This window comes from Sturnira hondurensis, unplaced genomic scaffold, assembly GCF_014824575.4.
Source record: "Sturnira hondurensis isolate 20B ecotype Veracruz unplaced genomic scaffold, ASM1482457v3 Scaffold0004474, whole genome shotgun sequence".
NCBI lineage: Eukaryota > Metazoa > Chordata > Mammalia > Chiroptera > Phyllostomidae > Sturnira > Sturnira hondurensis.
This window is the reverse complement of record NW_028077105.1, coordinates 6,810,388-6,832,198: the sequence shown is the minus strand read 5'-3', so window position 1 is coordinate 6,832,198 and position 21,811 is coordinate 6,810,388. Positions and strand designations below refer to the sequence as shown.

The 21,811-nt window shown below is 40.3% G+C and overlaps 1 protein-coding gene across 1 annotated transcript; it reads right to left on the bottom strand.

Moving 5' to 3' along the window:
- Positions 1-16,493: 16,493 nt before the first annotated feature.
- CCN2 (cellular communication network factor 2) lies at positions 16,494-19,684 on the bottom strand. Its single transcript, XM_037045726.1, has 5 exons — positions 19,409-19,684; positions 19,070-19,289; positions 18,535-18,786; positions 18,193-18,404; positions 16,494-17,814 (listed from the first exon to the last, which is right to left on the bottom strand). Exons 1-5 carry the CDS (start codon positions 19,469-19,471, stop codon positions 17,494-17,496), a joined length of 1,068 nt encoding a protein of 355 aa, XP_036901621.1. The 5' UTR covers positions 19,472-19,684; the 3' UTR covers positions 16,494-17,493.
- Positions 19,685-21,811: the final 2,127 nt, after the last annotated feature.

The following is a 21,811-nucleotide window of genomic DNA, read 5'->3' as shown; positions in this document are numbered from 1 at the left end:
ACCCTCTCCCCTCCCACACAGCCTCAGTGTTATTTGCATTCATACTTGAAGGCCCCATGGAACTGCTTTTTTCCCTTGAGTTCAACAGTGCAGTTTAAAGAATATGGGCTATATTTATCCAGAGTTTCCATGTTTTTGCTGGGAGAAAGTTATCTACTGCCCAGAAACAGAAATCCATGCAGAGTGTTCTTAATGCCTGATGCCATTCAATCGGTCCCGAGCACCCACAGATACATGCAGCAGGTGGCCCTGTGACAGCTTCTCCTGACCTGCTTATCTGTGTCTCTGTGTGTGCAGGTGTGGGAGACTGAGGCCTGGGTCATTCTCCCCACCTGACCCAAATCACCCATTTCAGTGTACAAATATGGGTCATTTTTCTTTATTTTTATGTGTAACTCCTTTAAATCTAACTGCTTTTATTAAGAGTCTGGATTCCCTCTTTGGAGGCCTCACTCTCTCCAACAAATTATTCAGCAACCCCTAGGGACATTAATACAAAGAGAATGTGACCCCTTCGAAGCCCCAGAGAGAACCCATCTGTCCCTCAGCACAGATGCTGTCAGTGCTTGTCACATGGTGTCACTGTTGAGCATGCGTCCTGCACAGTCCAGGGGCCAGATGTTTATGGGTACAGTCTGCAGGAACCCTAATTTGCACAGCCGGGTAGCAGCTCTTTCAGTTTGCTCCCAGATCATCAGCAGCTGTTTTCTGAAGCTACGACGGAGTAGAGGCTCCTGAAGACCTTTAGCCTCAGCCGAGGATGGTGCCAAACCCGCGTCTCTCCCGGATCGCCCCGCCCTCTTTGCCTTAGTGTTTAGACTGCATATATTTCTTCCAAGGACGTTAAGCTCCCCATTTCTTTCACTTCTCACTCAATCAAAATACTAACTTTCATTGACAGAGTGCCTTACCATCTCGTAATTCATTGATACTCAAAACCTATCCCATGCTGGCAGCGCTGAAGCCCAGAGAGGGGAAGCGGCTTTCCCAAGAGAATTCTACAAATTAACGGAAGACTGGAACTCCACTGTTCTCTGCATCCACACCATGTCTTTCACACAGGAATTCTCACCACACAGCAAGCGGTTTGAGGTAAAAACCAAATATCTTCTGTGTATTTACATGCACCCTGACTTATTTATGTGCAGTTCCCCTCGCTAATAGCGTGTTTTTGATCCTCTGGATTCCTGAAGTTGCAAACACATCTGTGGTTCTCAAAGTGTGGTCCCTGGACCCAGGGGATGGGAGTCACCAGAGACTTGTTAGAAATGCAAGTCCTCAGATCGCACCCCAGACCTACTGAGTCAGACTCCGGGGTGGGGAGCAGCAGTCTTTGTTTTAACCAGCCTTGCGGGATTCTGAGGATCCCTCCTAATGTTTGAGAATATTTTTATCTGTTGAGTAATCTAGATAGCATGCCTGCCCAGGGGTATGATTTTCAAAGCCTACAAAGATGGTGTGTAATTTGAAAAACAAAGTTTTATCTCCAAGTCATAAAGAGAGAGGACCAAACTGTGGATCAAAATGAAGGGTTCATTAACTATCTACAAGAAAAAACAATGCCATTTAGTCAACTAATCTCAACTCTTACAATTGTCCACCTAATATGTTTAACTGGGAATGTGGATGTATTTGAATGTTTCGTATGATGTGGATTAGAGCCTCCAAAATAAGTACATATACTTCTGTTGTACTTTATTATTTAATTCTGGAATGTAGGGACTCGGTTCTTCGACAGTAACTCTGCAGACGGAGGCTAAAAATGTGGGAATAATAATTGTCAATTTCCAGTTATGTCCAGATGACCACCAATGTCGGTGTAATTAAAGGAGAGAGTAAATGATACACTGCAGTGAACTCCCTCTAACATGTCTTTTAAAAATAAATTATTACAGGCAAGAGAAACGAGAAAAAAAGCCCAACTATATATAGTTTTATTAGCCTGTTTGGGAGGGTGTTGTGCTTCATTTCTATTTTCTTCTTATCTTTGCTTGTTTACCTCTATATTCTCTTTTTTTTTTCAATTTTTTTATTTAATTATTTTTCAAGTACAGTTTTCTGTCTATTACTCCCATCCCATCCCACCCCCCATCCTCCCCCCTCCCTCCCATTTCCACCCTTCTCAGTTGTTGTCCATGTATCCTTTATATAGGTTCCTCTAAATCCCTCCCTTATTTCCCCTGAAATTCCCTCCCCTCTCCCCTCTGGTCACTGTCAGCCTGTTCTCTATTTCAGTGTCTTTGGTTATATTTTGCTTGCTTGTTTGCTTTGTTGTTTAGCCTCCTGTTAGAGGTGAGTACCTCCATATTCTCTAAAGGACCCAGGTTAGATGTTTAAGTAACATAATGTGGGAAGGAGGAAAAAAAATATTTACTGATGGTTTATTATATATTAGCAAGTATGGGCTAGCACATAATAAATGCTTAAAAGGACCCACTGAATGCAACGCTTAATTAGATATTTGCATGGACACACAAAGCATTTACTATTTCTTCATTTCACAGATGGGAAAACTGAGGTTTAGGAAGGTAAAATTATATTCTAAGGTCACACAAGTAAAGTGAATCCAGAATTTAAATGTCAGTCTTCAAAGCACCTGAGAAGGGATTCTACAGTGTGATAATCCCTCTCTGAGAAGTAGAATTAATTGTGACTATTGTCTTTGGACAATTTTAACTGTGCAAGGAATATTGATGCCATTAACTACTGCTTTGGGATCTGGAAATTTGTGGAGTAATTTAGCCTTTATATGCCAGTATATGTAGGCATAGGTACAAAATAATGATCTCTTATGTATGAGAAGTCCAGGTTTGTTATACTTGAGTTGAACTTCAAAAGTTGACATTTAAGGAAAAAATTTCTTATAAAAAATCTATTTTGAGTCTTCATTACTCTCTGTTCCCTTATAAGACTTTAAGTGCAGCAAGTCCATCAATTCCTTTTGTATTGGTTGCGTAGAGGCACTCTGCGGCTCCTGCCTGGCTCATCAACAATACAGTCATCCCCTAAAAATAGTGCTATTGCTTGATCATAAACCTATATAATGGAATAGCCCCTGGGTACTATCGACGGGCAATACAGTCTGTTGTGGTTACTGCAACTAAGGCAAATGCCATATGAAAGGTTAAGCTCGTAAACACGCCTTTTAGCCAGGTTCACATTCCTGGAAACACACTGAGTGGTCCAGGTCTCACCAGTGCCAGCTTTCTGCCATTGGTGTTTTGGGAGGAAGTTTAATTAAGGAATAGAGATTCAACTTACATAATTGGCTCAGTAAGAAGCTTATCTGAGCAAACAGGGATCTCTCATTCATTTTAATTCTTAGGAAACTGTATGAGTATTCATGTAGTATCTCGACATGTTGAGAAGTAAAAAATGGTTATTAAATCATTTGTACAATATTTGACCAATAAAATTATAGTATTAAACAATCTAGAGGGTATATAAATATGTAATACAGAAGCACTGTTTAATAAAAATATAAGTCACATATATAATTTTAAATTTTCTAGAAGTCCCATTTAAGATAAAAAGAAACAGGTAAAATGAATTGCAACGATATATTAACATATTTATTTTAATTTACATAATATATATTTATATAAAATATATGAATGTTTAACATTTATATTTAAACATATTAAATCATTTTATTAATATATTTTAAAATATATTAATGTACATAATAAAATATATTGATACATTTTATTTAACCCAATACAAATTGCTTATATCAACATGAATCGATATAAAATTGTTGATATATTCTACATTTTTTCATACTTAGTGTTTGAAATCAGTGTGTCTTTTTCACTTACAGTCCATCTCAATTTGCACACTAATTTTTGTGAGAAATATTTGATGTGTTTAGATTTCATAAAATTTATAGCTGAAAAATACATTTATATACCTAATTTATTCCAATCATACATGAAGCTTTCTAATAACTGAATTGAGTATTATTAATTTAAAAGTTAAATTAATTGCAACTAAATAAAGTTTCAAAATCAGTTTCTCAGTGACACTAGTAGACACACTGCGTGCGCTCAGTAATGACACGTGGCCAGTGGCCACAGGCTGGACAGCTTAATGGCCAGGTTACTTCTGGGAAGTCTCAAACCGCCCCTCATCTGGTCCTCAGAGGATGGCTATTCTGGTTCTGAAACCCAGGACAGCTGGGCTCTGTCCTCTGCTCGCTTGGCCTGATCTGAACTCCATTTCTCTGTTATCAGGATCAGTGGCCCTGTCAGACCCGCAGTGGACAATCACACAGATGGCCAACTGTGCAATTCCAGGGGACATCACTCACATGGCCACCAGAGGTCATGTGATATTGTCAGGTCAGATGGCCCCTTACCTAATGCCCGGCCTGGTGGGTCAGGTCTTTCAGAACATCCTTAGCTCCAGGTCTTCCCACCATGATGATGTGCTCTCTTGCATCTCATGCATCTCCCTCCAAATCTGTCTGGGATCGGGACAGGCAGCTATGTCTCCTCTGATGGTACTTCTCTCCCAAAGAACTTGTTAACAGAAATAGACATCTCCACGATAGCTCCATGGTTAGAGATCGCTTGAGAATATATCCTCACATTTCATGATAAATAAGGGATGAGATCAGGTGGGGGTCAGACTCATAATGTTGCTCTTCATCAAGGCATCATTACTAAATTTAAAATATTTTTTTATAAAAAATGAAACAGAACTTAGAGTCTAAATTTTTTTTTTTGGCTGAGGTTAGGTGAAGAGACAACTGATTTTATCATAAAAGAGAAGCTATGGAAACAATTTTATAATGGTATATCAATTGTCTCTGTTTCCAAGTCAAATGGAAACCTAGTGGTCTTCTTCAGACTGGAAATATGAATTCCATGGGAAATGGAAAAGGTCAGAGGGCTGAGATTCTCCTTTGCAGTCAAACAAATCCTTTTAATCATTGAGGTCACATGACTCTACGAGTTACAAAGTGGAGTAAGTATAAGAAAGTGAGAGCAGGACATGGAAGTCACATTGGACCTTGGGGGCAGAAGTACAGTTCATCTCCAGAAGGAATATACCTCAACAACTAAACAATTTCCATTAGACAAGTCAAATCGAGAGAGAAATGCATCAGGAAGAATATGGCTTTCCTGGGACCTGAGTCAGCAAGACTTCGTCGAAAGCACAGGACAGCCAAATGTCCAAGGGAAGAACCCTGGGGGCACTTTGGGGAAAATGCATCCCCTGGGAAGAGTATGGAAGGGGATCTACAGGGATCTCCCTGGAAACTGGAGGGGGCAAGAATGCTGTCATTCAGGAGTTCTGGAGTCTAGTGGATTAGTCATTTGGAGCCAGAAAGGGAAAGGCACTTTTTCCCCCCAAGATCAACCATAAAAGAATGTGCTCTACTTAAAGGCTATCTTTTTAGCAGCTCCGACCTCCACAGTGGCCACAGATCCCAGCGCCTGTGGGATCTTGCTGCTGGAGCTCCCTTTCCCACCCATTCTTCCCATGCACTCTTATTATCAGGTTTAATCTCAAGTGCCTCACTGGTCTCAGGGTCTCACAAACAGATCCTACTCTTTAACTTTTGGACAGTTCCTGACTTTATTTTAGTTTCTTCTCAAGGCTCTGTCTCTAGACTCCATGCTTTGAGGATGTGTTTTTCCTCACCCAGAATAGATAATTCCTGGACAAAGCATCTTCAGGGCTATGTAATTCATTGGGCAGCGTAGGCACAAATCTGGAGCTACTGAGCTTTTTGTAGGCCCACAAAAATGGTTGAGTCCTGAAAATAATGTGTACGGGCTCTAAATATTATAAGAAAACTGGAATATTGAAAGTAATAAATGTTTAATTAAAATCTACAAGTATAACATTGTTGTCAACTATATTCTTTGTCAAACTTAGTGTTTATACAAATTTCATTGCATTTGAATATAATTTGGGAAGTTGGAATTTCTTACTTTGAAATACATCCTGAGTACACATGGTAATAGCTGACAAATAATAGCCAATCATAAATCATAAATCATAGCCACTCATAAATCAAATGCTACCTAGAATCAAATAATTTCAAAAGTAAAGTTATAAGCATTCTTTCAAAAAACACACAACCCAAAATTATATTTGGTATGATATCAAGGTTTGTTTTGATACGTTTTATGTGATGCAGAGCAGAACCTCCATAATAAAAGAACTCAGTGCCTACCAACATCTTAAAATGACCCTGAAGACCCTTCTCCACCCAGTGCATACTTGACCTTTCCCATTCCTGGATGAGGCATGTCCACGTAGTAGGTAGCAAGGGGTGTCAGAAAGTCCATGGAATTCACATCTTGGACATATTAATTTCTAGCATAAGAAGCTGGCAACTTCATTAGCCTCTCAGACCTTCCATTTGAATATGCAGAGATTCCTGGGAGAATTACCTATGATGACAAAAAGATGTGATACCTGGTTGGTTGGTCATATGGTCTAGATAAAAGGGAAGACGTGTTAAACCCTTGTGCCTCATAGGAGAACAGACTTGAACAAAGGAACAGAATTGAACTCAAGATCAAGGACTTAATTTAGGAGTTCAAAAACTGCAGGAGGCATCAGAACCTCAAATCTTATAAAATTCATTATAGTCTCTTGCAAGGAAAGGATAAGCTTGAGATGATTGTGCTAATTGGGTCTCGTGGTAGGTTGCATTCTTGTTCCCACTGACTCATTCCCTTCCTTGTAGAATAACTATGCATTCCCACCCATTGCCATGTGACTTGTAGAGCCACCCTCTGGGCAAAATATACTTCTTGCAACCACATCAGCTTGGCCATATGACTTGCTTCAGCCAATGGGGCCTCCCCTTGGAGGCTCCAATGGGAAGGGCTAATGCCACACCCAGGCAACAGATTTAAGGACAGTTGTGTGATTTGGCTCTACCTCTTACCCTTCCCCCAGTAATGATGTTGTGTCCCAAATGCGGCTGCCCTTTTAGTCTGATTCCTGGCATGAGAAGGGACATGGAACTAAGCCACAGCAGTAAGGTACAGCTGCCAACATGGCATTGTGCAAGAAATAAACGTTTGTTGTTATACTGAGATTTGGTACTGGTTTACCACCACAGGAAGGTTGATTAATACAGGTTTTCAGGAGGAAAGATTCTTCCAAGTGAGAAGGTTTTTCTCATTGTTTTTTTACTGATCTAATTTTAAAAAGAGGATTTTTGCATTGATCGTTGTGTTACACTCTCCTCAGAATAGTGTTGTGCATACTTTACAGTAATTGGCACTGTAACAGAATTAGAAAGTTAACATTGAAGTTAATCCCTGTACCACCCATTCTGCACACCATGAGGCTCCATGTCAGAATGCTAGGAGTGAAGTCATGGAGATATTTGAATGGCTAATAAAGTTACTTATTCGTCCCTAGTGACATCTTCTAGGATTTACTGATGTAGGCAGTTTGCATTTTTCAATTACAAGTGTGAAAATATTCTTTGTTGCCAATTTTGCTAGCATTAGGGATTCTTTGCAAGGTTCTTTCTGCACTTCATAGAAAATCAACATTAATTAAATCAACTCATTTCCCCTATGGCCTAATTTAGCACACCACTTATTTCTTCCTGGCGTGAATCTGTTTTTTTCTTCTTCCTCTTCTCTGAGCGCTAGAAAAATGAAGTTCCTTGACTCAGAATAACCTAACCTTTCATGAGTTATAGCAAAATAGCAACTACTAAGATTGTTGCTGTTGTTGTTTCTGGTTTGTTTTTATTTATTGAATGAAAGCTACTTTAACATTTTCTTAGTGAAGCCATCTGGTGAGGCAGTGAAAACTTAACAGAGAGATTGTCTTTCCTGCAGAACCTTGAAATTATTGCAGTAATCTGAACATCTGAACATTGTCTGCAAACTTGCACCATTTGTCTTTCCATATTCGCCTCATTCCTTCGACAAACATTTATTGACTCCATGTCAAGTATTGTTGTACACCCTACAGTTAAAGTGGAGAAGAAGAGGGACGAGACCCGATTCTCTTAGTATTAACCCTCTTAAAAATTCTTGGGAAAAGATCTGAATAGATAGAGGAAATAGAAAGTTCAAAAGCCATGAGGCAGGGCCAAGTTTATAGCTCACAAGGAGAGGACAGGAGGAAATGATGATGAAATAAAGTCAAGAAGAAGAGAGTGTTTCCCCACTTTACGTGTGACCACATAGTTCACGGGGGCTAGACTTCACTGCTTCTTTTGCCCCACAGAAGGTAAGCTCTGATGAAATCCCCATAAGTTAGATTCTGGTAAAATAATTTTTGCCGAGGGCTGGCCTTGTTAAGAAGAACATATTTTAAAATGGTTCCTTTTCAAGTGAGTACTAGAATTATTGGGGAAGATCATTTTGTAAGCTATATAAGTGGCTAATCACTATGCTGTATACCTGAAACTAATATCAAATGTCAACTGTAAGTGAAAATTAAAATAAAAATAATAAATAAACAAAAGAACTGCAAGTGGAAAAATGATAAATAAATAAAACAATTACTTTTCTGTCCCTTCTGCATGAAGCAAGAGGGGGTTTTCCTCCATTATTTATGAGCTCCTGGAGGTAAAACTCACAAAAACATGCCTTGCACCCCCAAAACTGGGGCAGGGGCTACTTTTTCTGTAAGTGAATTTCTAAACTGAAGTTGCAATATTTGAATGTTGATGAAAGAAGTGGAGCGTTTCCATCCAGGCAACAAGTAGAGTGTTGTTACTAGAAACTCAGGATCATAAGGAGAAGCTGGTTTTGAGGGAAATTACAATGTTCCTTTAGTGTAGAGCATAATAAGACCAACAGTATTTCTCTTGTTCTCTAACATCAAGGATAATCCACCGAAGCATGTTTACACAAAGTGAACAACCTCCTCCTCCCCAATACTCTTCAGCAGATGATCCAGACCGAGCTCTCTGAGATACAACCAGGGATGCTTCCAGTCGACATCTCCTAGTAGGGTCTCTTGGCTACCAAAAAGCTGTCGGCAATAACAGCTTCCATAGGCCATTGCTTCCAACGATGTCAGCATGAGTTTCCGTGGCAGCAGCTTCCAGTGGCCACTCACACGGTCACAGATCCTAACCAGCAGCAACACTTTCCAGCAGATCCTGCTCCAAGTGATTGCCAGCAGTTCCAGTTTTCTATGTCAGTGAAATTCCTTTAAATTCTAAAAGGCCCAATTTTAAAGGACCTCAATCCCCAAATCTTCCCCCCAAAGCTTCTGGTTTCCTTCAGTGACCAGTGAGAACTTTAGACATTTGGCATTCCTCCTCTAGGCCAGCTCTCATTGGCCTCCCTCTGAAGCCCTTGGGGGGTTACAGTGCCACACTATCTTTCAAGGTCCTTTATGATCTCCATTGGCTACGCTATGTACCTCTGGACGAAAACTCCCATAGACAGAGGTGCTGAGCTTCTGGGTTGAAAGACTGATGAGTGTTTTCTTATTGAGGCATCCTCTATGTACTCCATTAGCTGAGCAATCTGTGTGTGGGGGAGGTCACTAAACAACCACGTTTGAAACAGTGTGACAGAAAGACTAAAATGATGGAGGCAGAAAATTCACAAAGACTCACACCAAAAAGATGGAAAGCCACCAACTCTTGTATGACTGAACTAAGAACGTCGTATGTCATGTTACTCAGGACTCCATTCCTGGTGCCTTCCCCCCTTTTTTCTTTTGCTGTTTACAGAGACTGAACACACAAACTGACTTTCCTAGAACCCCAGCACAGCTGCTGCCTTTCTTAGAAGCGATCTCCCAAAGGTCACACTATAAGGTCCTTAACTCCTCCCCCAAATCTAGGGAACTGCAGTGTTTGGCTCATACCCCACACGTGTCCCTTCTCTTACTGTGCTCCTATATCGGGGCATCTATGCAAACCAGAGTCCTGGGAATTGCTCCAGACCTCTCAGAGCTCTTTGCATAAATATGCAAACTTGCCTAATAACCCCGGGTTTAAATCTATGAATGACAGGAAATTGTCTTTGCACTGCGATTTATCAGCTCAAATTATGGGTGAAACAAATAAGTACAATTTTTAAAAAGCTGCCATGTAGAAAATATTTCCTAAACTCTTAGATTTAATGCCATTTTCAATACTTCATAACAACACACTAGAGGAGATATAACAAATACTGAACACAGATCAGAAAAAATAGAGAGGAATTCAGTCTGGGGAGAAAAATAAGGAGTTAGGTTCATTCTCATTTTTAAAAAATTCCTCTGGAATGATATAAAAGAACATTTGAAAAAGATTAAAAGAATAATAGTTTATCTTTTTTTAATGTTAAGGGTTTCAATTTCAAAAGACTTTCATCCCAAACATAGAATAAATCAGTACGAACTGGACTGAGCAATGGAGACTAGTCAACATTTTTAGCAGTGAATGAAGATGTATAAAGTAAAAAATTTTTATCACAATTTCCCACTTTAAATCACTCTACTGAATCTTGAATTACCTATGGTTTGTGATAAATCTGTCTATATTGCCTAAAATCTAACTTCTTTTTATAACACCCATCACATCAGCAGTTAGATTGGGGTGCTTTATGGGTTTTATATTGTTTTTATAAAAATGATGCTAGACTAAAGGTCACTTGAAAATACAAGATAATAAGTACAAGATGTCCCTCATCTATTTAGATTCATGGACCGTATTATTACTGCCTTTGTCGGTATGACATCTTGAACTGAAAGTGTAATCACTACAGTGTTGATAGCTGAGTCTTCTTAGGGAAAGGACCGGATGCCATAAGTGACATTCATGAATCATGGTTTCTTGTATAAAAGTGAGTGTATGCAGAGTAGTTATTATCATTTTTTAAAATCAGTCAGCTGGGTTTGGTTTAAAATTTTTATTTATTCACATGTGAGTAAAATTTATTGAAAGTATCACTTCCTCCTCCCTTCTCCTGGCTCCTTCTGCCCTGCCCCACGATGCTTCATTAACTGGGGTCTTTAGTCTTTTAGGTTAGTTTAGTTTGTTTTAATTAGGTAAACACAGAATGGATCAGAGCAGTTTTTGTTTTTTATAAAAGCAGTTATTTTTAAAAACAACTTGCCTGCCTATATCCTGTAGAAATGCACATAAACATAATGTAATGTGTTGGTAACGCTGATTGCAGAGATGGAACTTCACACGGTGAGCCGTTATTTTCCACACGGGACTCCAGACACCTTCAGACCTTGTTGGGACCTCTCATTACATATGTTTATTGAGTCCCATTAAATGTACATCAAATACATAGTTTATGGCTTCTCTTCATTACTTTCACTTTGGAAGTATGTTTTAGTGAATGTGCCTTCTGATAAGCTAATAAAACATGAATGTTGGAAGACGTCAACCTGTCTTCTGAGATTTAAATAAAAATTGGTGTGATTAAAAGGGAAGGCCAGTACCCCTCTAAGATACCTATGCATTTTGGGAGACTTTCTATTTATAGGTACTTCTAGCTTTGAGTTTTGGATTTATAATAAGAGATATGTATCTGGCCTTCATTTCTGTTTCTAGCTTAGAGCTCCAAAACATGGTTGTGGGAACCTGTGATTTATAGCCAGTCAGTCAGAAGTACAGGTAATTACCTGGGCTTTTTTCATTCAGCACAATGCCAGTAGTTCTTTTTATTGATGTATATTTTTCCACTGCACAAATATTTTATATTCTACTGCTTTGAGTTGTTTCCCGTGTTGGGGTGGATAAAACTAGTTTGAGAATTTTGTATATGTATTTTGTTCATTTTTCTTGTATCTGTACCTTTGTTATACCTCAGATAGCTATAGATTTAGCTTTAGTAAATACTGTCATGCAGTTTTCTAGTTATATTTCTTTAAATTACACATGTTAACTGTGTTAACAAAAATAGTGTTAGAATTTGTTGACCTAAGCAATTCTGAATATGTTTTGTATTCTTAAGATATAAGTTCTAATTAATCCATGATACTCTACATTTCTTACTAACTCAACTTTGACTAACTTTTTAACATCTAACATAGGAGATGGTCTCCATGTTTATTGCTTTGGATCCTATATTTAGAACTGGAATCTGACCTAGTATTTTAAGGATGTATTTTATATTGTTTACTTTGTTCATAGTCTTAGCAACAGTCTATATATAATCAGTATGATTCATGAGGTAAAGAATAGTTATTATAAACTTATGTAGGAAAATCTCTCATGATTTTCTTTAGAGCACAGGAAAATGAGGTAAGAGAATATACTGAGTATACACGAATATAGAAATTCTCCAGAAGTTACACGTGTGTTGCACGCACATCCAGGTACATGGCTAGTTCAAAAATAGGGCTTAAATAGCTAAGCCATTTATTGATTTATGTATTGTGAACTGTTTATCTTAATCTGAAACCATGAAAAATAACATTTTTCAGGCATATTTTTTGCTTTGTTTTAAATGAGGAGATAAAAGATTTATTTCAAATATTTTTTCTGATTATAAAATAGTACATGGAACATTTAGAAAAACACAGAAAATTATTAAAAAGAATATAAAATTACTTTAAACTAACCATCATGAGATGAATGCTATTGACTAAGAGACTTATTTATTTTTAATGTCATCTCTACCTTATGACAAGAGCAGGTGGAGATTGGGCCGATCTGTTCTGAAGCGCTGTGAGATGCGCAGGATACCGAAGATATGATACTGAAGTCTTCATAGAAAGATTATATTTTGAGTATAATGAATAGGTTTCTTAATAATCTCATATGACCAATTAGGTTTTCTCTTTAACTCTCATTATGAACTAATGAATTTAAGGATAGACGACACGCAGTGCACACCATTTTTATTCTTATCCTTACTGAAGCTCAAATTGCCTCATCCTTAATGGGGGGTATCTTCAAATTGTCTCCTGAGTCCTTTTGATATGATCTTAATGGTCCTCGTTAACTTCATTACTATACAATATGAAAAGATGTTCTAAGCATAAATGTATTTATCTTACACATTTTTTTTGCAAACCTGTAATCAACCATTCTCTAAGAAGCTCAAGTTTCTTTTACGTGAAAGTAATGTTTCAAGAGCCCAGTCTGGGTTTAGGGATGCTCATTGCTCTTGAATTGACATTGTATTTAAGCCTCTTCAGTGAGTGGGTGCAGGAAAAAAATAGATGTATCTGTTTGTGTTTGTTTGTTTTAAAGATAAAATGCATCATAAGTTTATGCTAATATTTAATTCAAGTTCAAGACTATAGAATTTTGCTTAACCACTTTCATATCACATCTCCATTTCCTCATTAATCCCAGTTTTCACTAACCCTAGGGATAGAATTAGAATATCCAAAATGGCTCATTCACTTTATTGCACATTCATACCTGCCAGTCTCAGAATAGCAGTGTTAATAACACTATAACCACTAAGATAAACAGCTAAATATTTGGAGGGGGAGTCATCTGCTACCTCCATTCTTCCCTCATGTTTTATGGTGTCAGTCTACATTGTCACAGCATATAATCACTATGGACTGTACTTTCTCCTCATTGATCTTTACTTGGTTGTAATGCTAAAGATAAATTACGTGACATGTTTACCGCCAGTCCTTATGTTAATATGTCTCAAACATTTTGTTGTTTGAGCTTCTTTTTCTAGTAGGTTCCTCAGGAATGGCTGGACAGAGCAAGATGCTCCCAGTTCTTGTGTGTTTATTTATGATTTGTCTATCACAATTTGAAATATTTTTATCCTTTCTTTATAAATTTTGTCCTTCTCACCATCTATTCTTCTTAGGGAATTATCTGGTGTGTTTATTCACTCTTGTGTTTTTTCTAGTTTTATATAATTCTTTTATTTCTAATTCCTTCTTGAGTTTTATCACCATATTTCTGTTTTATTAATTTTGATTTATATTGCCATTTTATGTTATTTGTTTCTTTTTATCATTGATGTCTAATGCCATTTTTAAATATTCTGAAATTTTTGAAATTGCAGGTTGTCGTTTCAACATGTTTTCTGGCTCTATATTTCTGATATGCTTTTATTATCTGTAGGGGTGTTATTCTGTCCTTTATTTTTTTCATGTGATAACTTTGTATAGGATTTGACTATGATAATTTTGTCTTCCTATTTTTTTATGTAAAATTAGTTTTCTCAAATTTTGTTCAGAAAGCAGGCTTGGTTTAGATAATTTTCTAACTTCACAAACTCCCTCTTTTGTTGTTTTTATGCGGTATTAAATATATGAAAAGCCATGAAAAACAGGAACCTACAAACAAGATTGCTATGCCCAGAAAAGCTATCATTTAGAATTGAAGGGCAGATAGAGCTTCCCAGACAAGAAAAAAACCAAAGGAGTTCATCATTACAAAAACATTAATATATGAAATCTTAAAAAAGGACTTACTTAAGAAAAAGATCAAAACTATGAACAATAAAATGGCAACAAATACCTATCTATCAACAATGGAATCTAAAAAACAAACTAAGCCAACAAGAAGAACAGACACAGAATCATGGATATGCAGAACACTTCGATGGTTGCCAGACAGGAGAGGGGTGTGGGGAAGTGAGTGAAGAGGTGAGGGGATTAAGAATTACAAACAGGTAGTTACAGAATAGGCATGGGAATGGATGTAAAGTACAGTATAGGAAATGAAGGAGCCAAAGAACTTATACGCAGGACCCATGGGCATAAACAATGGTGGGAGATTGCCTGAGGGAGTGGGAGTTGCTGGCTGGAGGGGGGAAAGGGGAGAAAATTGGGACAACTGTAATAGCATAATCAATAAAATATAATTAAAAAAAATGACAGTTTTCTTCCTGAGATTTTAATCCTGTCTCTCTCCTCAATTTTGTCTGGATCTTCTCCCTCAATATCTTCCTTATCTCTGACCTACTCAATTTTGACTCTGCTCCCAAGTATGGCTGGAGTCCTTTCTTGTGAAAGAAACTTGGTCTGCATGTTTTGTTGAAGAGGGCAAAAGTCCCACCAGTTTCAGTAGCTGATGTGAAGTCGGTGTCCTCTATTTTACTGTTGGCTATTTTTGAGGGTTCCTGTTCTCAGGAGCATCAGATACCCTCCAGCAACCCTTTGCATTTTTCCTACACAGGTGCTGACATAGTGCAGGTCTTGGGGGTAGGGGTTGATTTTAAGGAACGCCTTGCCACCTAATTTTAAAATAAATATTGCTTATGAAGTTTGGTTTTGCAATCTAGTTACTGTCTTCTGATGTGGAAATTCTAAAATCTATGCTTCTGTTTTACTCTTATCTTGCCAGAATTCTCAAATTCCTTTGAAAACAGTCAGGCTCCTTTACCGTGGCCCTTTGTCTTTGCAGCTAGAAATCAACTGACAGAAAGAAAAATCAAACTAAACACAATGTACTGTGTGTGTTGCATGCACACACACGCAGGTGTGTATTCACTTGGGGAAGAGACGTAGCAGCTGCTGACATTGCTATATACATTCACGGGTGCGTCTTAAAACTCCCGTGTTTTGACCATTTTGAACACGGGAAGTTTTTCTTCTGGTTTGTGGCATGAGCACTGTTTGTTGAACTAGCCTTTATTTCCAGATGTATTTTTGTCTCTCAAAACGACACTAGAACTACAACATTGCCAATTACCCTGTGACGGTTCATTTTGTCAGTGCCTGTTTTTTTCTTTCCCTTAGGGTCTACAGCTATTCTGATCTGGAAAGAAATGGGCTTCTAGTTGTGCTTGGAGTGTTCCTTTTTTTGCCATTTACTTTAGTTCACTTTTCATTGGAGGCTTGGGGAGGCCCCACATTATTTCCAAACCATGCTTCTAGAACGATTTCATTTTGTCACTTACAAACCATTCTCTTGGTGAGCTGTGGATCTTGAGATCTGAAAAAGCCAAAAATTTAGGGAAATGGAGTTGCTTTAAATTTAAGACAAATTTCTCTTAATGTTAATGAATTAAAGATTTGCGTATCTGCCCTTTTCTATTTCTGCCACCATCTATTTGTGATTGGTTATCATGGCAACTGGAAACAGAATCATATGGAATGAGATTCATTAAACTGCTCCGCTTTAATGCAGTTTTCACTTTACGCTTTTTTGGATTTAACAGTAAGATATTAAAGTTCAGAAATAGATCTACAGTAGAGCATACAAATTCGAAGAATGATTGAACATTTTCTATACACAAGGCATAGATGGTTTATCGTGTGAAGGGTTGGAAATTAAATGCCTACAATAGCCCAAGGCATTAAATGTGAACAGGGCCAAGAGCAATACAATAGGGATGGAGAATAAAGAATCTAGACACAATTGAATGTGTTTATAAAGTACTGTGAAGCTAAAAAAGAAAGCCTGTGTGCTTAATATAGTGTATATTCCTGCAACTTTATGACACCTGATTCATTGTGAAATACATTACTGTAAAAATTATATTGATGTGATTAACCAATTTACTATTACATATGTAGAAATTTATAGGTGAATAATTTTAAGGAACAAAAGCTTCCCATTTATATGCGAGAGAACTCAGAAATGTTTACAGAACAAATGAATAACCAAGCTCTTTATAGAAAAAATATATACTTTATTTTCGACTAGAAAGGTGCAAACATGTAACTTTTGGTCACACTCTCAACAAATAAACTGTCCCAAAACAGTCATAGTCAAAGTAGAAACAAATGCTCCCATGTGGAAAAACTGATCAACTATATAGAGCCACTCATTTCAATAAAAGCCATTTGTTCAACAAAAGTGAGGTTATCCCATTTCCAACCTACAAATCAGACTTCCAAGGGCATCGCTGGCTCACCTTCAGACAAAATGATCTGTTTTGATGGACTGTCACTCTGACTGAGCAGAATGTCCATTTAAATATCCATGTCATGCTTTGAATGATCAGACAAGCTTTATGTCTTACCTATGGTGTTCGGAATTGAGGCTAACATTTGAAATATCAAAGCATTAAAACATAAACAAAAAGGCACAAACAACTTTAAATTAACTTAGATACCTGTACAAATATATATATATACACACACAATATTTACAATACCAATAAAAAATCTGGCTTGTTACAGGCAAATTAGCTTGCCACAAGCTGTCCAGTCTAATAGACAAGAGTTCTGATTCCTGAACATTGCCATTCGAATCAGAATGTCAGGGCTGAGTCTGCTGTTCTCAGCCTCACGATGGCAGAACACATCCTAGCTGTCAGCTACAGGCAGGTCAGTGAGCGTGCTGACGTCTCCCCTCTCAATGGCCCCCTGCACATAGCAGGCATGACACTACTGTAAGATTCCGAGCCCTCCCACTGCTCCTAAAGCCACACCTCGGTATACATTCTGGTGCTATGTGCTAATGTAGTCCCACTGTCAAGTCTTACTTTCTTCAAACCAGTGTCTGGGGTTGATAGACTATTTGAATGTCACACGGCACAACATTTTGAATTTGGAGGGAATTTTTCTTTTCCCCAGTTAGAAAAACTGATTTAAATAACTTGTGCTACTGAAATCATGTTTACAGAAAAATGAGATGTGGATCAGTTCAAGTTACAGCCCAATGAGTTAATGCCTCTCACTCTCTCTGGCTTTGTGCATGTCTCCATGCATCTTCCTGTAGTAGGGTGACTCAAAGATGTCATTGTCTCCAGGACAGTTGTAATGGCAGGCACAGGTCTTGATGAACATCATGCTCCTCTTCATGACCTCACCATCGGAACACTTGAACTCCACGGGAAGGGTGGTGGTTCTGTGGGGGGTGCAGCATCGGCCATCTGTGCATACTCCGCAGAACTTAGGCCTGTATGCCTTCACGCTTGTGCAGCCAGAAAGCTCGAACTTGACAGGCTTGGAGATTTTGGGGGTACGGATGCACTTTTTGCCCTTCTAAGGAAGACAAGGGAGGAGAGAAAAATCAATGACTCGACAAAGGAAGTAGCTTTCTCTAGCTTGTGTGTGTTCTAGGCTTATATTGTCTGACTTTGTTTATATTCCGAGGAGAGGAAGTTTGAGTCTCCTTTGCCAGTTTTCCAAAAATAGGCATAGCCTCTTTTGGGATGTCTTGAATTAACTAACACTGTGGTGGATTTCGTAGTGGAAAGCTGGTGGCTCTTATTACATAACATCTCATTCCAGCAAAACAGCACAATGGTTAGTTATTTTTGGAGATAATAGGCCTATGATGACAAGGGTGGCTGGAGACCTAACTCTGGTCCTATCTACTATCATTCCATGAAAATCAGTTAAAAGGAGCAGAACATGTACCTTAATGTTCTCTTCCAGGTCAGCTTCGCAAGGCCTGACCATGCAGAGCCGGCTCTGCTTCTCCAGCCTGCAGAAGGCGTTGTCATTGGTAACCCGGGTGGAGATGCCCATCCCACAGGTCTTGGAACAGGCGCTCCACTCTGTGGTCTGGACCAGGCAGTTGGCTCGAATCATAGTTGGGTCTGGGCCCAACGTGTCTTCCAGTCGGTAAGCTGGGAGAGCAGAGCACACAAACACAAGGTAAGATGCCAGGATAAGGCATTTTCCCCTTCCCTTGGCAAAGTTAGCACTCAGTCCCTGGGGGAGAATTGCAACACTGACTTAGAGGAAGATTCAACTAACCGGCAAGGGCTGGGCCAACCATGGTTTGGTCCTTGGGCTCATCGCACACCCACTCCTCACAGCATTTCCCAGGCAGCTTGACCCTCCGCGGGAAGGGGCAGTCAGGGCTGGGCAGGCGAACATCCATGCTGCACAGGGGCACGCAGCCCACAGCCCCATCCAGGCAAGTGCACTGGTACTTGCAGCTGCTCTGGAAAGACTCTCCACTCCGGTATACTGTTCCTCCGAAGATGCAGGGGGCACCATCTTTGGCTGAAGGAGTGGACGGGAAAAACAGGGGGTGCGGAGGTCAGGCATCGGTCTCTGATACTTTTAACAGTAGGCGCACTGGGGATGCGAATTGGGTTCAGGGTTCCAGGGGGCGGGCTGGAAACAGCCGGAGTAAGGGACTCAACTGGTGAGGCTTATTGGCTTATTTTCTCGTGGGAAGGTGGGCGTGAGGGAGAAAGTAGTAGGTCACTAATTGTCCCCAGCACCTTGGCTGGCGGTGGCGGTAGCGAGGGGCAAGGGGCCTTGGCGGGGCTGCAGGTCTTACCCGTGCACACGCCAATCTTGCGGTTGGCGGGGGAGCCAAAGTCGCAGAAGAGATCTCTGTGCGGGTCGCAGGGGTCGCGCTCGGTGCACAGCTCGCCCAGCTGCTTGGCGCACACCCGGCAGCAGCCGCAGCCGTCCAGCACCAGGCTGACGCCCACGGGGCAGCGCGGCGCCGGGGCCGCGCACTGGCACTGGCCGCTGCAGTCCAGGCCCGAGGCGGGCTGCAGGGAGGAGAGAGCGGTAAGCCCGGCTCACGCCCCTCGCGCCGCCGGGCCCTCCCCTTCCCCGCCGAGTCCCTCCCCACCGGCGCCGGCGGCCTCGGGGGTCTCCAAGCGCTTACCTGGCTGCAGAGGGCAAGCAGGATCCCGAAGACGAAAGAGACGCGACCCAGTTCGGCGTACATGGTCGGAGTATGCAGCAGGGTGGGCGCGGCGCGGTCAGCGGGAGGCTGGATCGTGGGCTCGGGTTGGAGGTGGGTGCCTGGACGCGCCGGGCTGTCGTTTCTGGAGCTGTCGGCCGGGGCGGCTGCCGTCGGGCTGGAGGCGGTCGGTCGCCTGTGGTTGGAGTTGCACTGGCTGCCTCCTCTCGGCGGGGAAGAGTTGTTGTGTGAGGTTGGGGCGGGCGGCCGAGGCTTTTATACGCTTAGGGCGGCCCCGGCTCGCCAATGATCTGAATGGCGTCCCACACAAACAGGGACATTCCTCGCATTCCTCCCCACCTTCCTGCCTCATCAACTCACACCGGATTGATCCTGACCCCTTGACACTCAGCATTCCTCCCGTCTGAAAAAGCTGGCAAACTCTAGCTCACTTAAAAAAAAAGAAAGAAAGAAACAAAAAGAAAAAAAAAAGGCTCAGTATTTCCAGCACCAAATAGGATTTTCCCCCTTGCTTGTTCGCACCACTCCTGACTTATATCATTTAAAAACACATCGGCAATTATTACTTTTTATGCCACTCACTTCTGTTTCTCAGAGCTGTGCCTGTTCTACCCACTGACAAATCCCTCTTAGGATATAGGTAGCTAAAGAAGCCAACAACAGGGATTCCTAGAACAATTCTAACGGTTTCCTATTTATTACTTTCGTCGTGATTTTAATTTTAGAGGCTGTCTGCCTTTGAAACTCTTCAGAGAGCAGAAGAGGAATTAGTTGCTTCTAAGCTGAAATCCGCAGGAAGCCTGCCTACCTGCAAAACCTTGAATTCCATGATGGAGATGTCGGAATCTGATCTGTAGTGCCTTGGGATAACGGTTTGCATGCCCATTGAAGGAACCGAAAGAGAACAAAGCCTCTGCCTGAGTGTGTATGCACTTTTCTGCGGGAGATTTCCAGCACCCTTGCTTTGTTTCCTCCTAACACATGTAGCAGTTTTATTGCTGGGGTGTAGGGAGGGAAAGGATGAGTGGGCATCAGTCTTTCCAGAAAAATGGTCTTATTGTTATGGCAGAGCAGATGGTTATGTGTTGGGTAGGTAGAGGCTCTGAATATTGGGGTGAGAACACAGGAGTAGGAAGTGAGGGGAATCAGACAAGAGGGGGCCAGCAAGAAGACTGGGGTTCTTGGGGTTCTTGAAAACACCACTGTGGGTCTTTGAGAAATGCGTGATTTTTCTTACACTCAAACCTGTTAACTTCAAGTATGGATTGTACCTGGTTTGTCTTGCAGTAAAAAAATCTGTTTATATAACAAGAGCAGTGTTATCCATTATATCCGATTATGAATTAAGAGTGTCATAATGTAAAGTGTCATGAATTAAGAGTAATATACTTTAGTGATGCTCCACATGTCTGTGAATAGTGACTGAGACTTCTTATTGCCCAAGTGGTCTACAGCCCAATGGGATGAGATCCGGACAAGGAGAGAACAGGTGTTATTCGCTCTGCTTGTGTACAGGTGTCAAATATGGCCAATAACGTCGAAGCCTGTCTCCATTTCTTACTATTGTTCGATAGCTTCACTAAGGACTTAGTTAATGAACTGTGCTTTCATTTAGAATCTATAGTTCAGTCGTGTTTTTGTTAATAGCTCCAATTACCATTTCATGTAAAGAGAGTGATTCCAGGACCATGCCGGGTTTTTTTCTATTGTGATGCCACACCGTTTGACAGTGGCGTTACCAGTGAGTTGTGGATGCTTCCTTTTCCTGGGTGAAGATAACCATATCTGTTTCTGATGTGAAGACAAGCTCTCAGAAACAACACTGTAGATGTACAAGTTGCAAACAGTCTGTTAAAGCTGGGCATATGTTTTTAAAGTTTCAATTCATTCTGTTGAAAAATAGCCAAGAAAGAAAATAGCCATTCCAGCTTCCGCACAGGCCACATCACCTGTACATGATCACCTTGCTGAGCGATCCGCATGTTGTACAGTGTGGTTGTGTGTCAGCAGTGTGAATGGTCAGCAAAGGGGGCCTCTGAAGCTCAGGAATAATTTTCATCATTGTTAGTTAATGTTCTTTCCAAACATTCCTCAAAGAGAGGAGGCCTGCAAGTTCCTATTTAAAGAAGGAACATTCCAAGTTATGTTAATAGCCACATGTGTATTAAAGGCAACTTGGCCCCCAACTGTTTCTTCCCTTGTGGATGATTTTAAAAGTCCAAAATATGTGGGAAGCCACAGTGAAATCTTTCAAGACCTAAACCTCCAATTACATCCATCACTAATAGTTGGAAAGGTGTGGTAAATGGGGAAGGGGAGGGGTGTGAAGTCCTAACCTCACCTAAGGTGGGATGTGAGCTCAGT

Excerpts from the sequence above, each read along its gene's own strand:
- CCN2 (XM_037045726.1), bottom strand. The coding sequence starts at position 19,471 with ATGTACGCCGAACTGGGTCGCGTCTCTTTCGTCTTCGGGATCCTGCTT. Across the intron at positions 19,290-19,408 it reads TGCTTGCCCTCTGCAGCCAG|CCCGCCTCGGGCCTGGACTG; the intron begins GTAAGCGCTTGG and ends TCCTCCCTGCAG. Across the intron at positions 18,405-18,534 it reads GGTTGGCCCAGCCCTTGCCG|CTTACCGACTGGAAGACACG; the intron begins GTTAGTTGAATC and ends CTGCTCTCCCAG.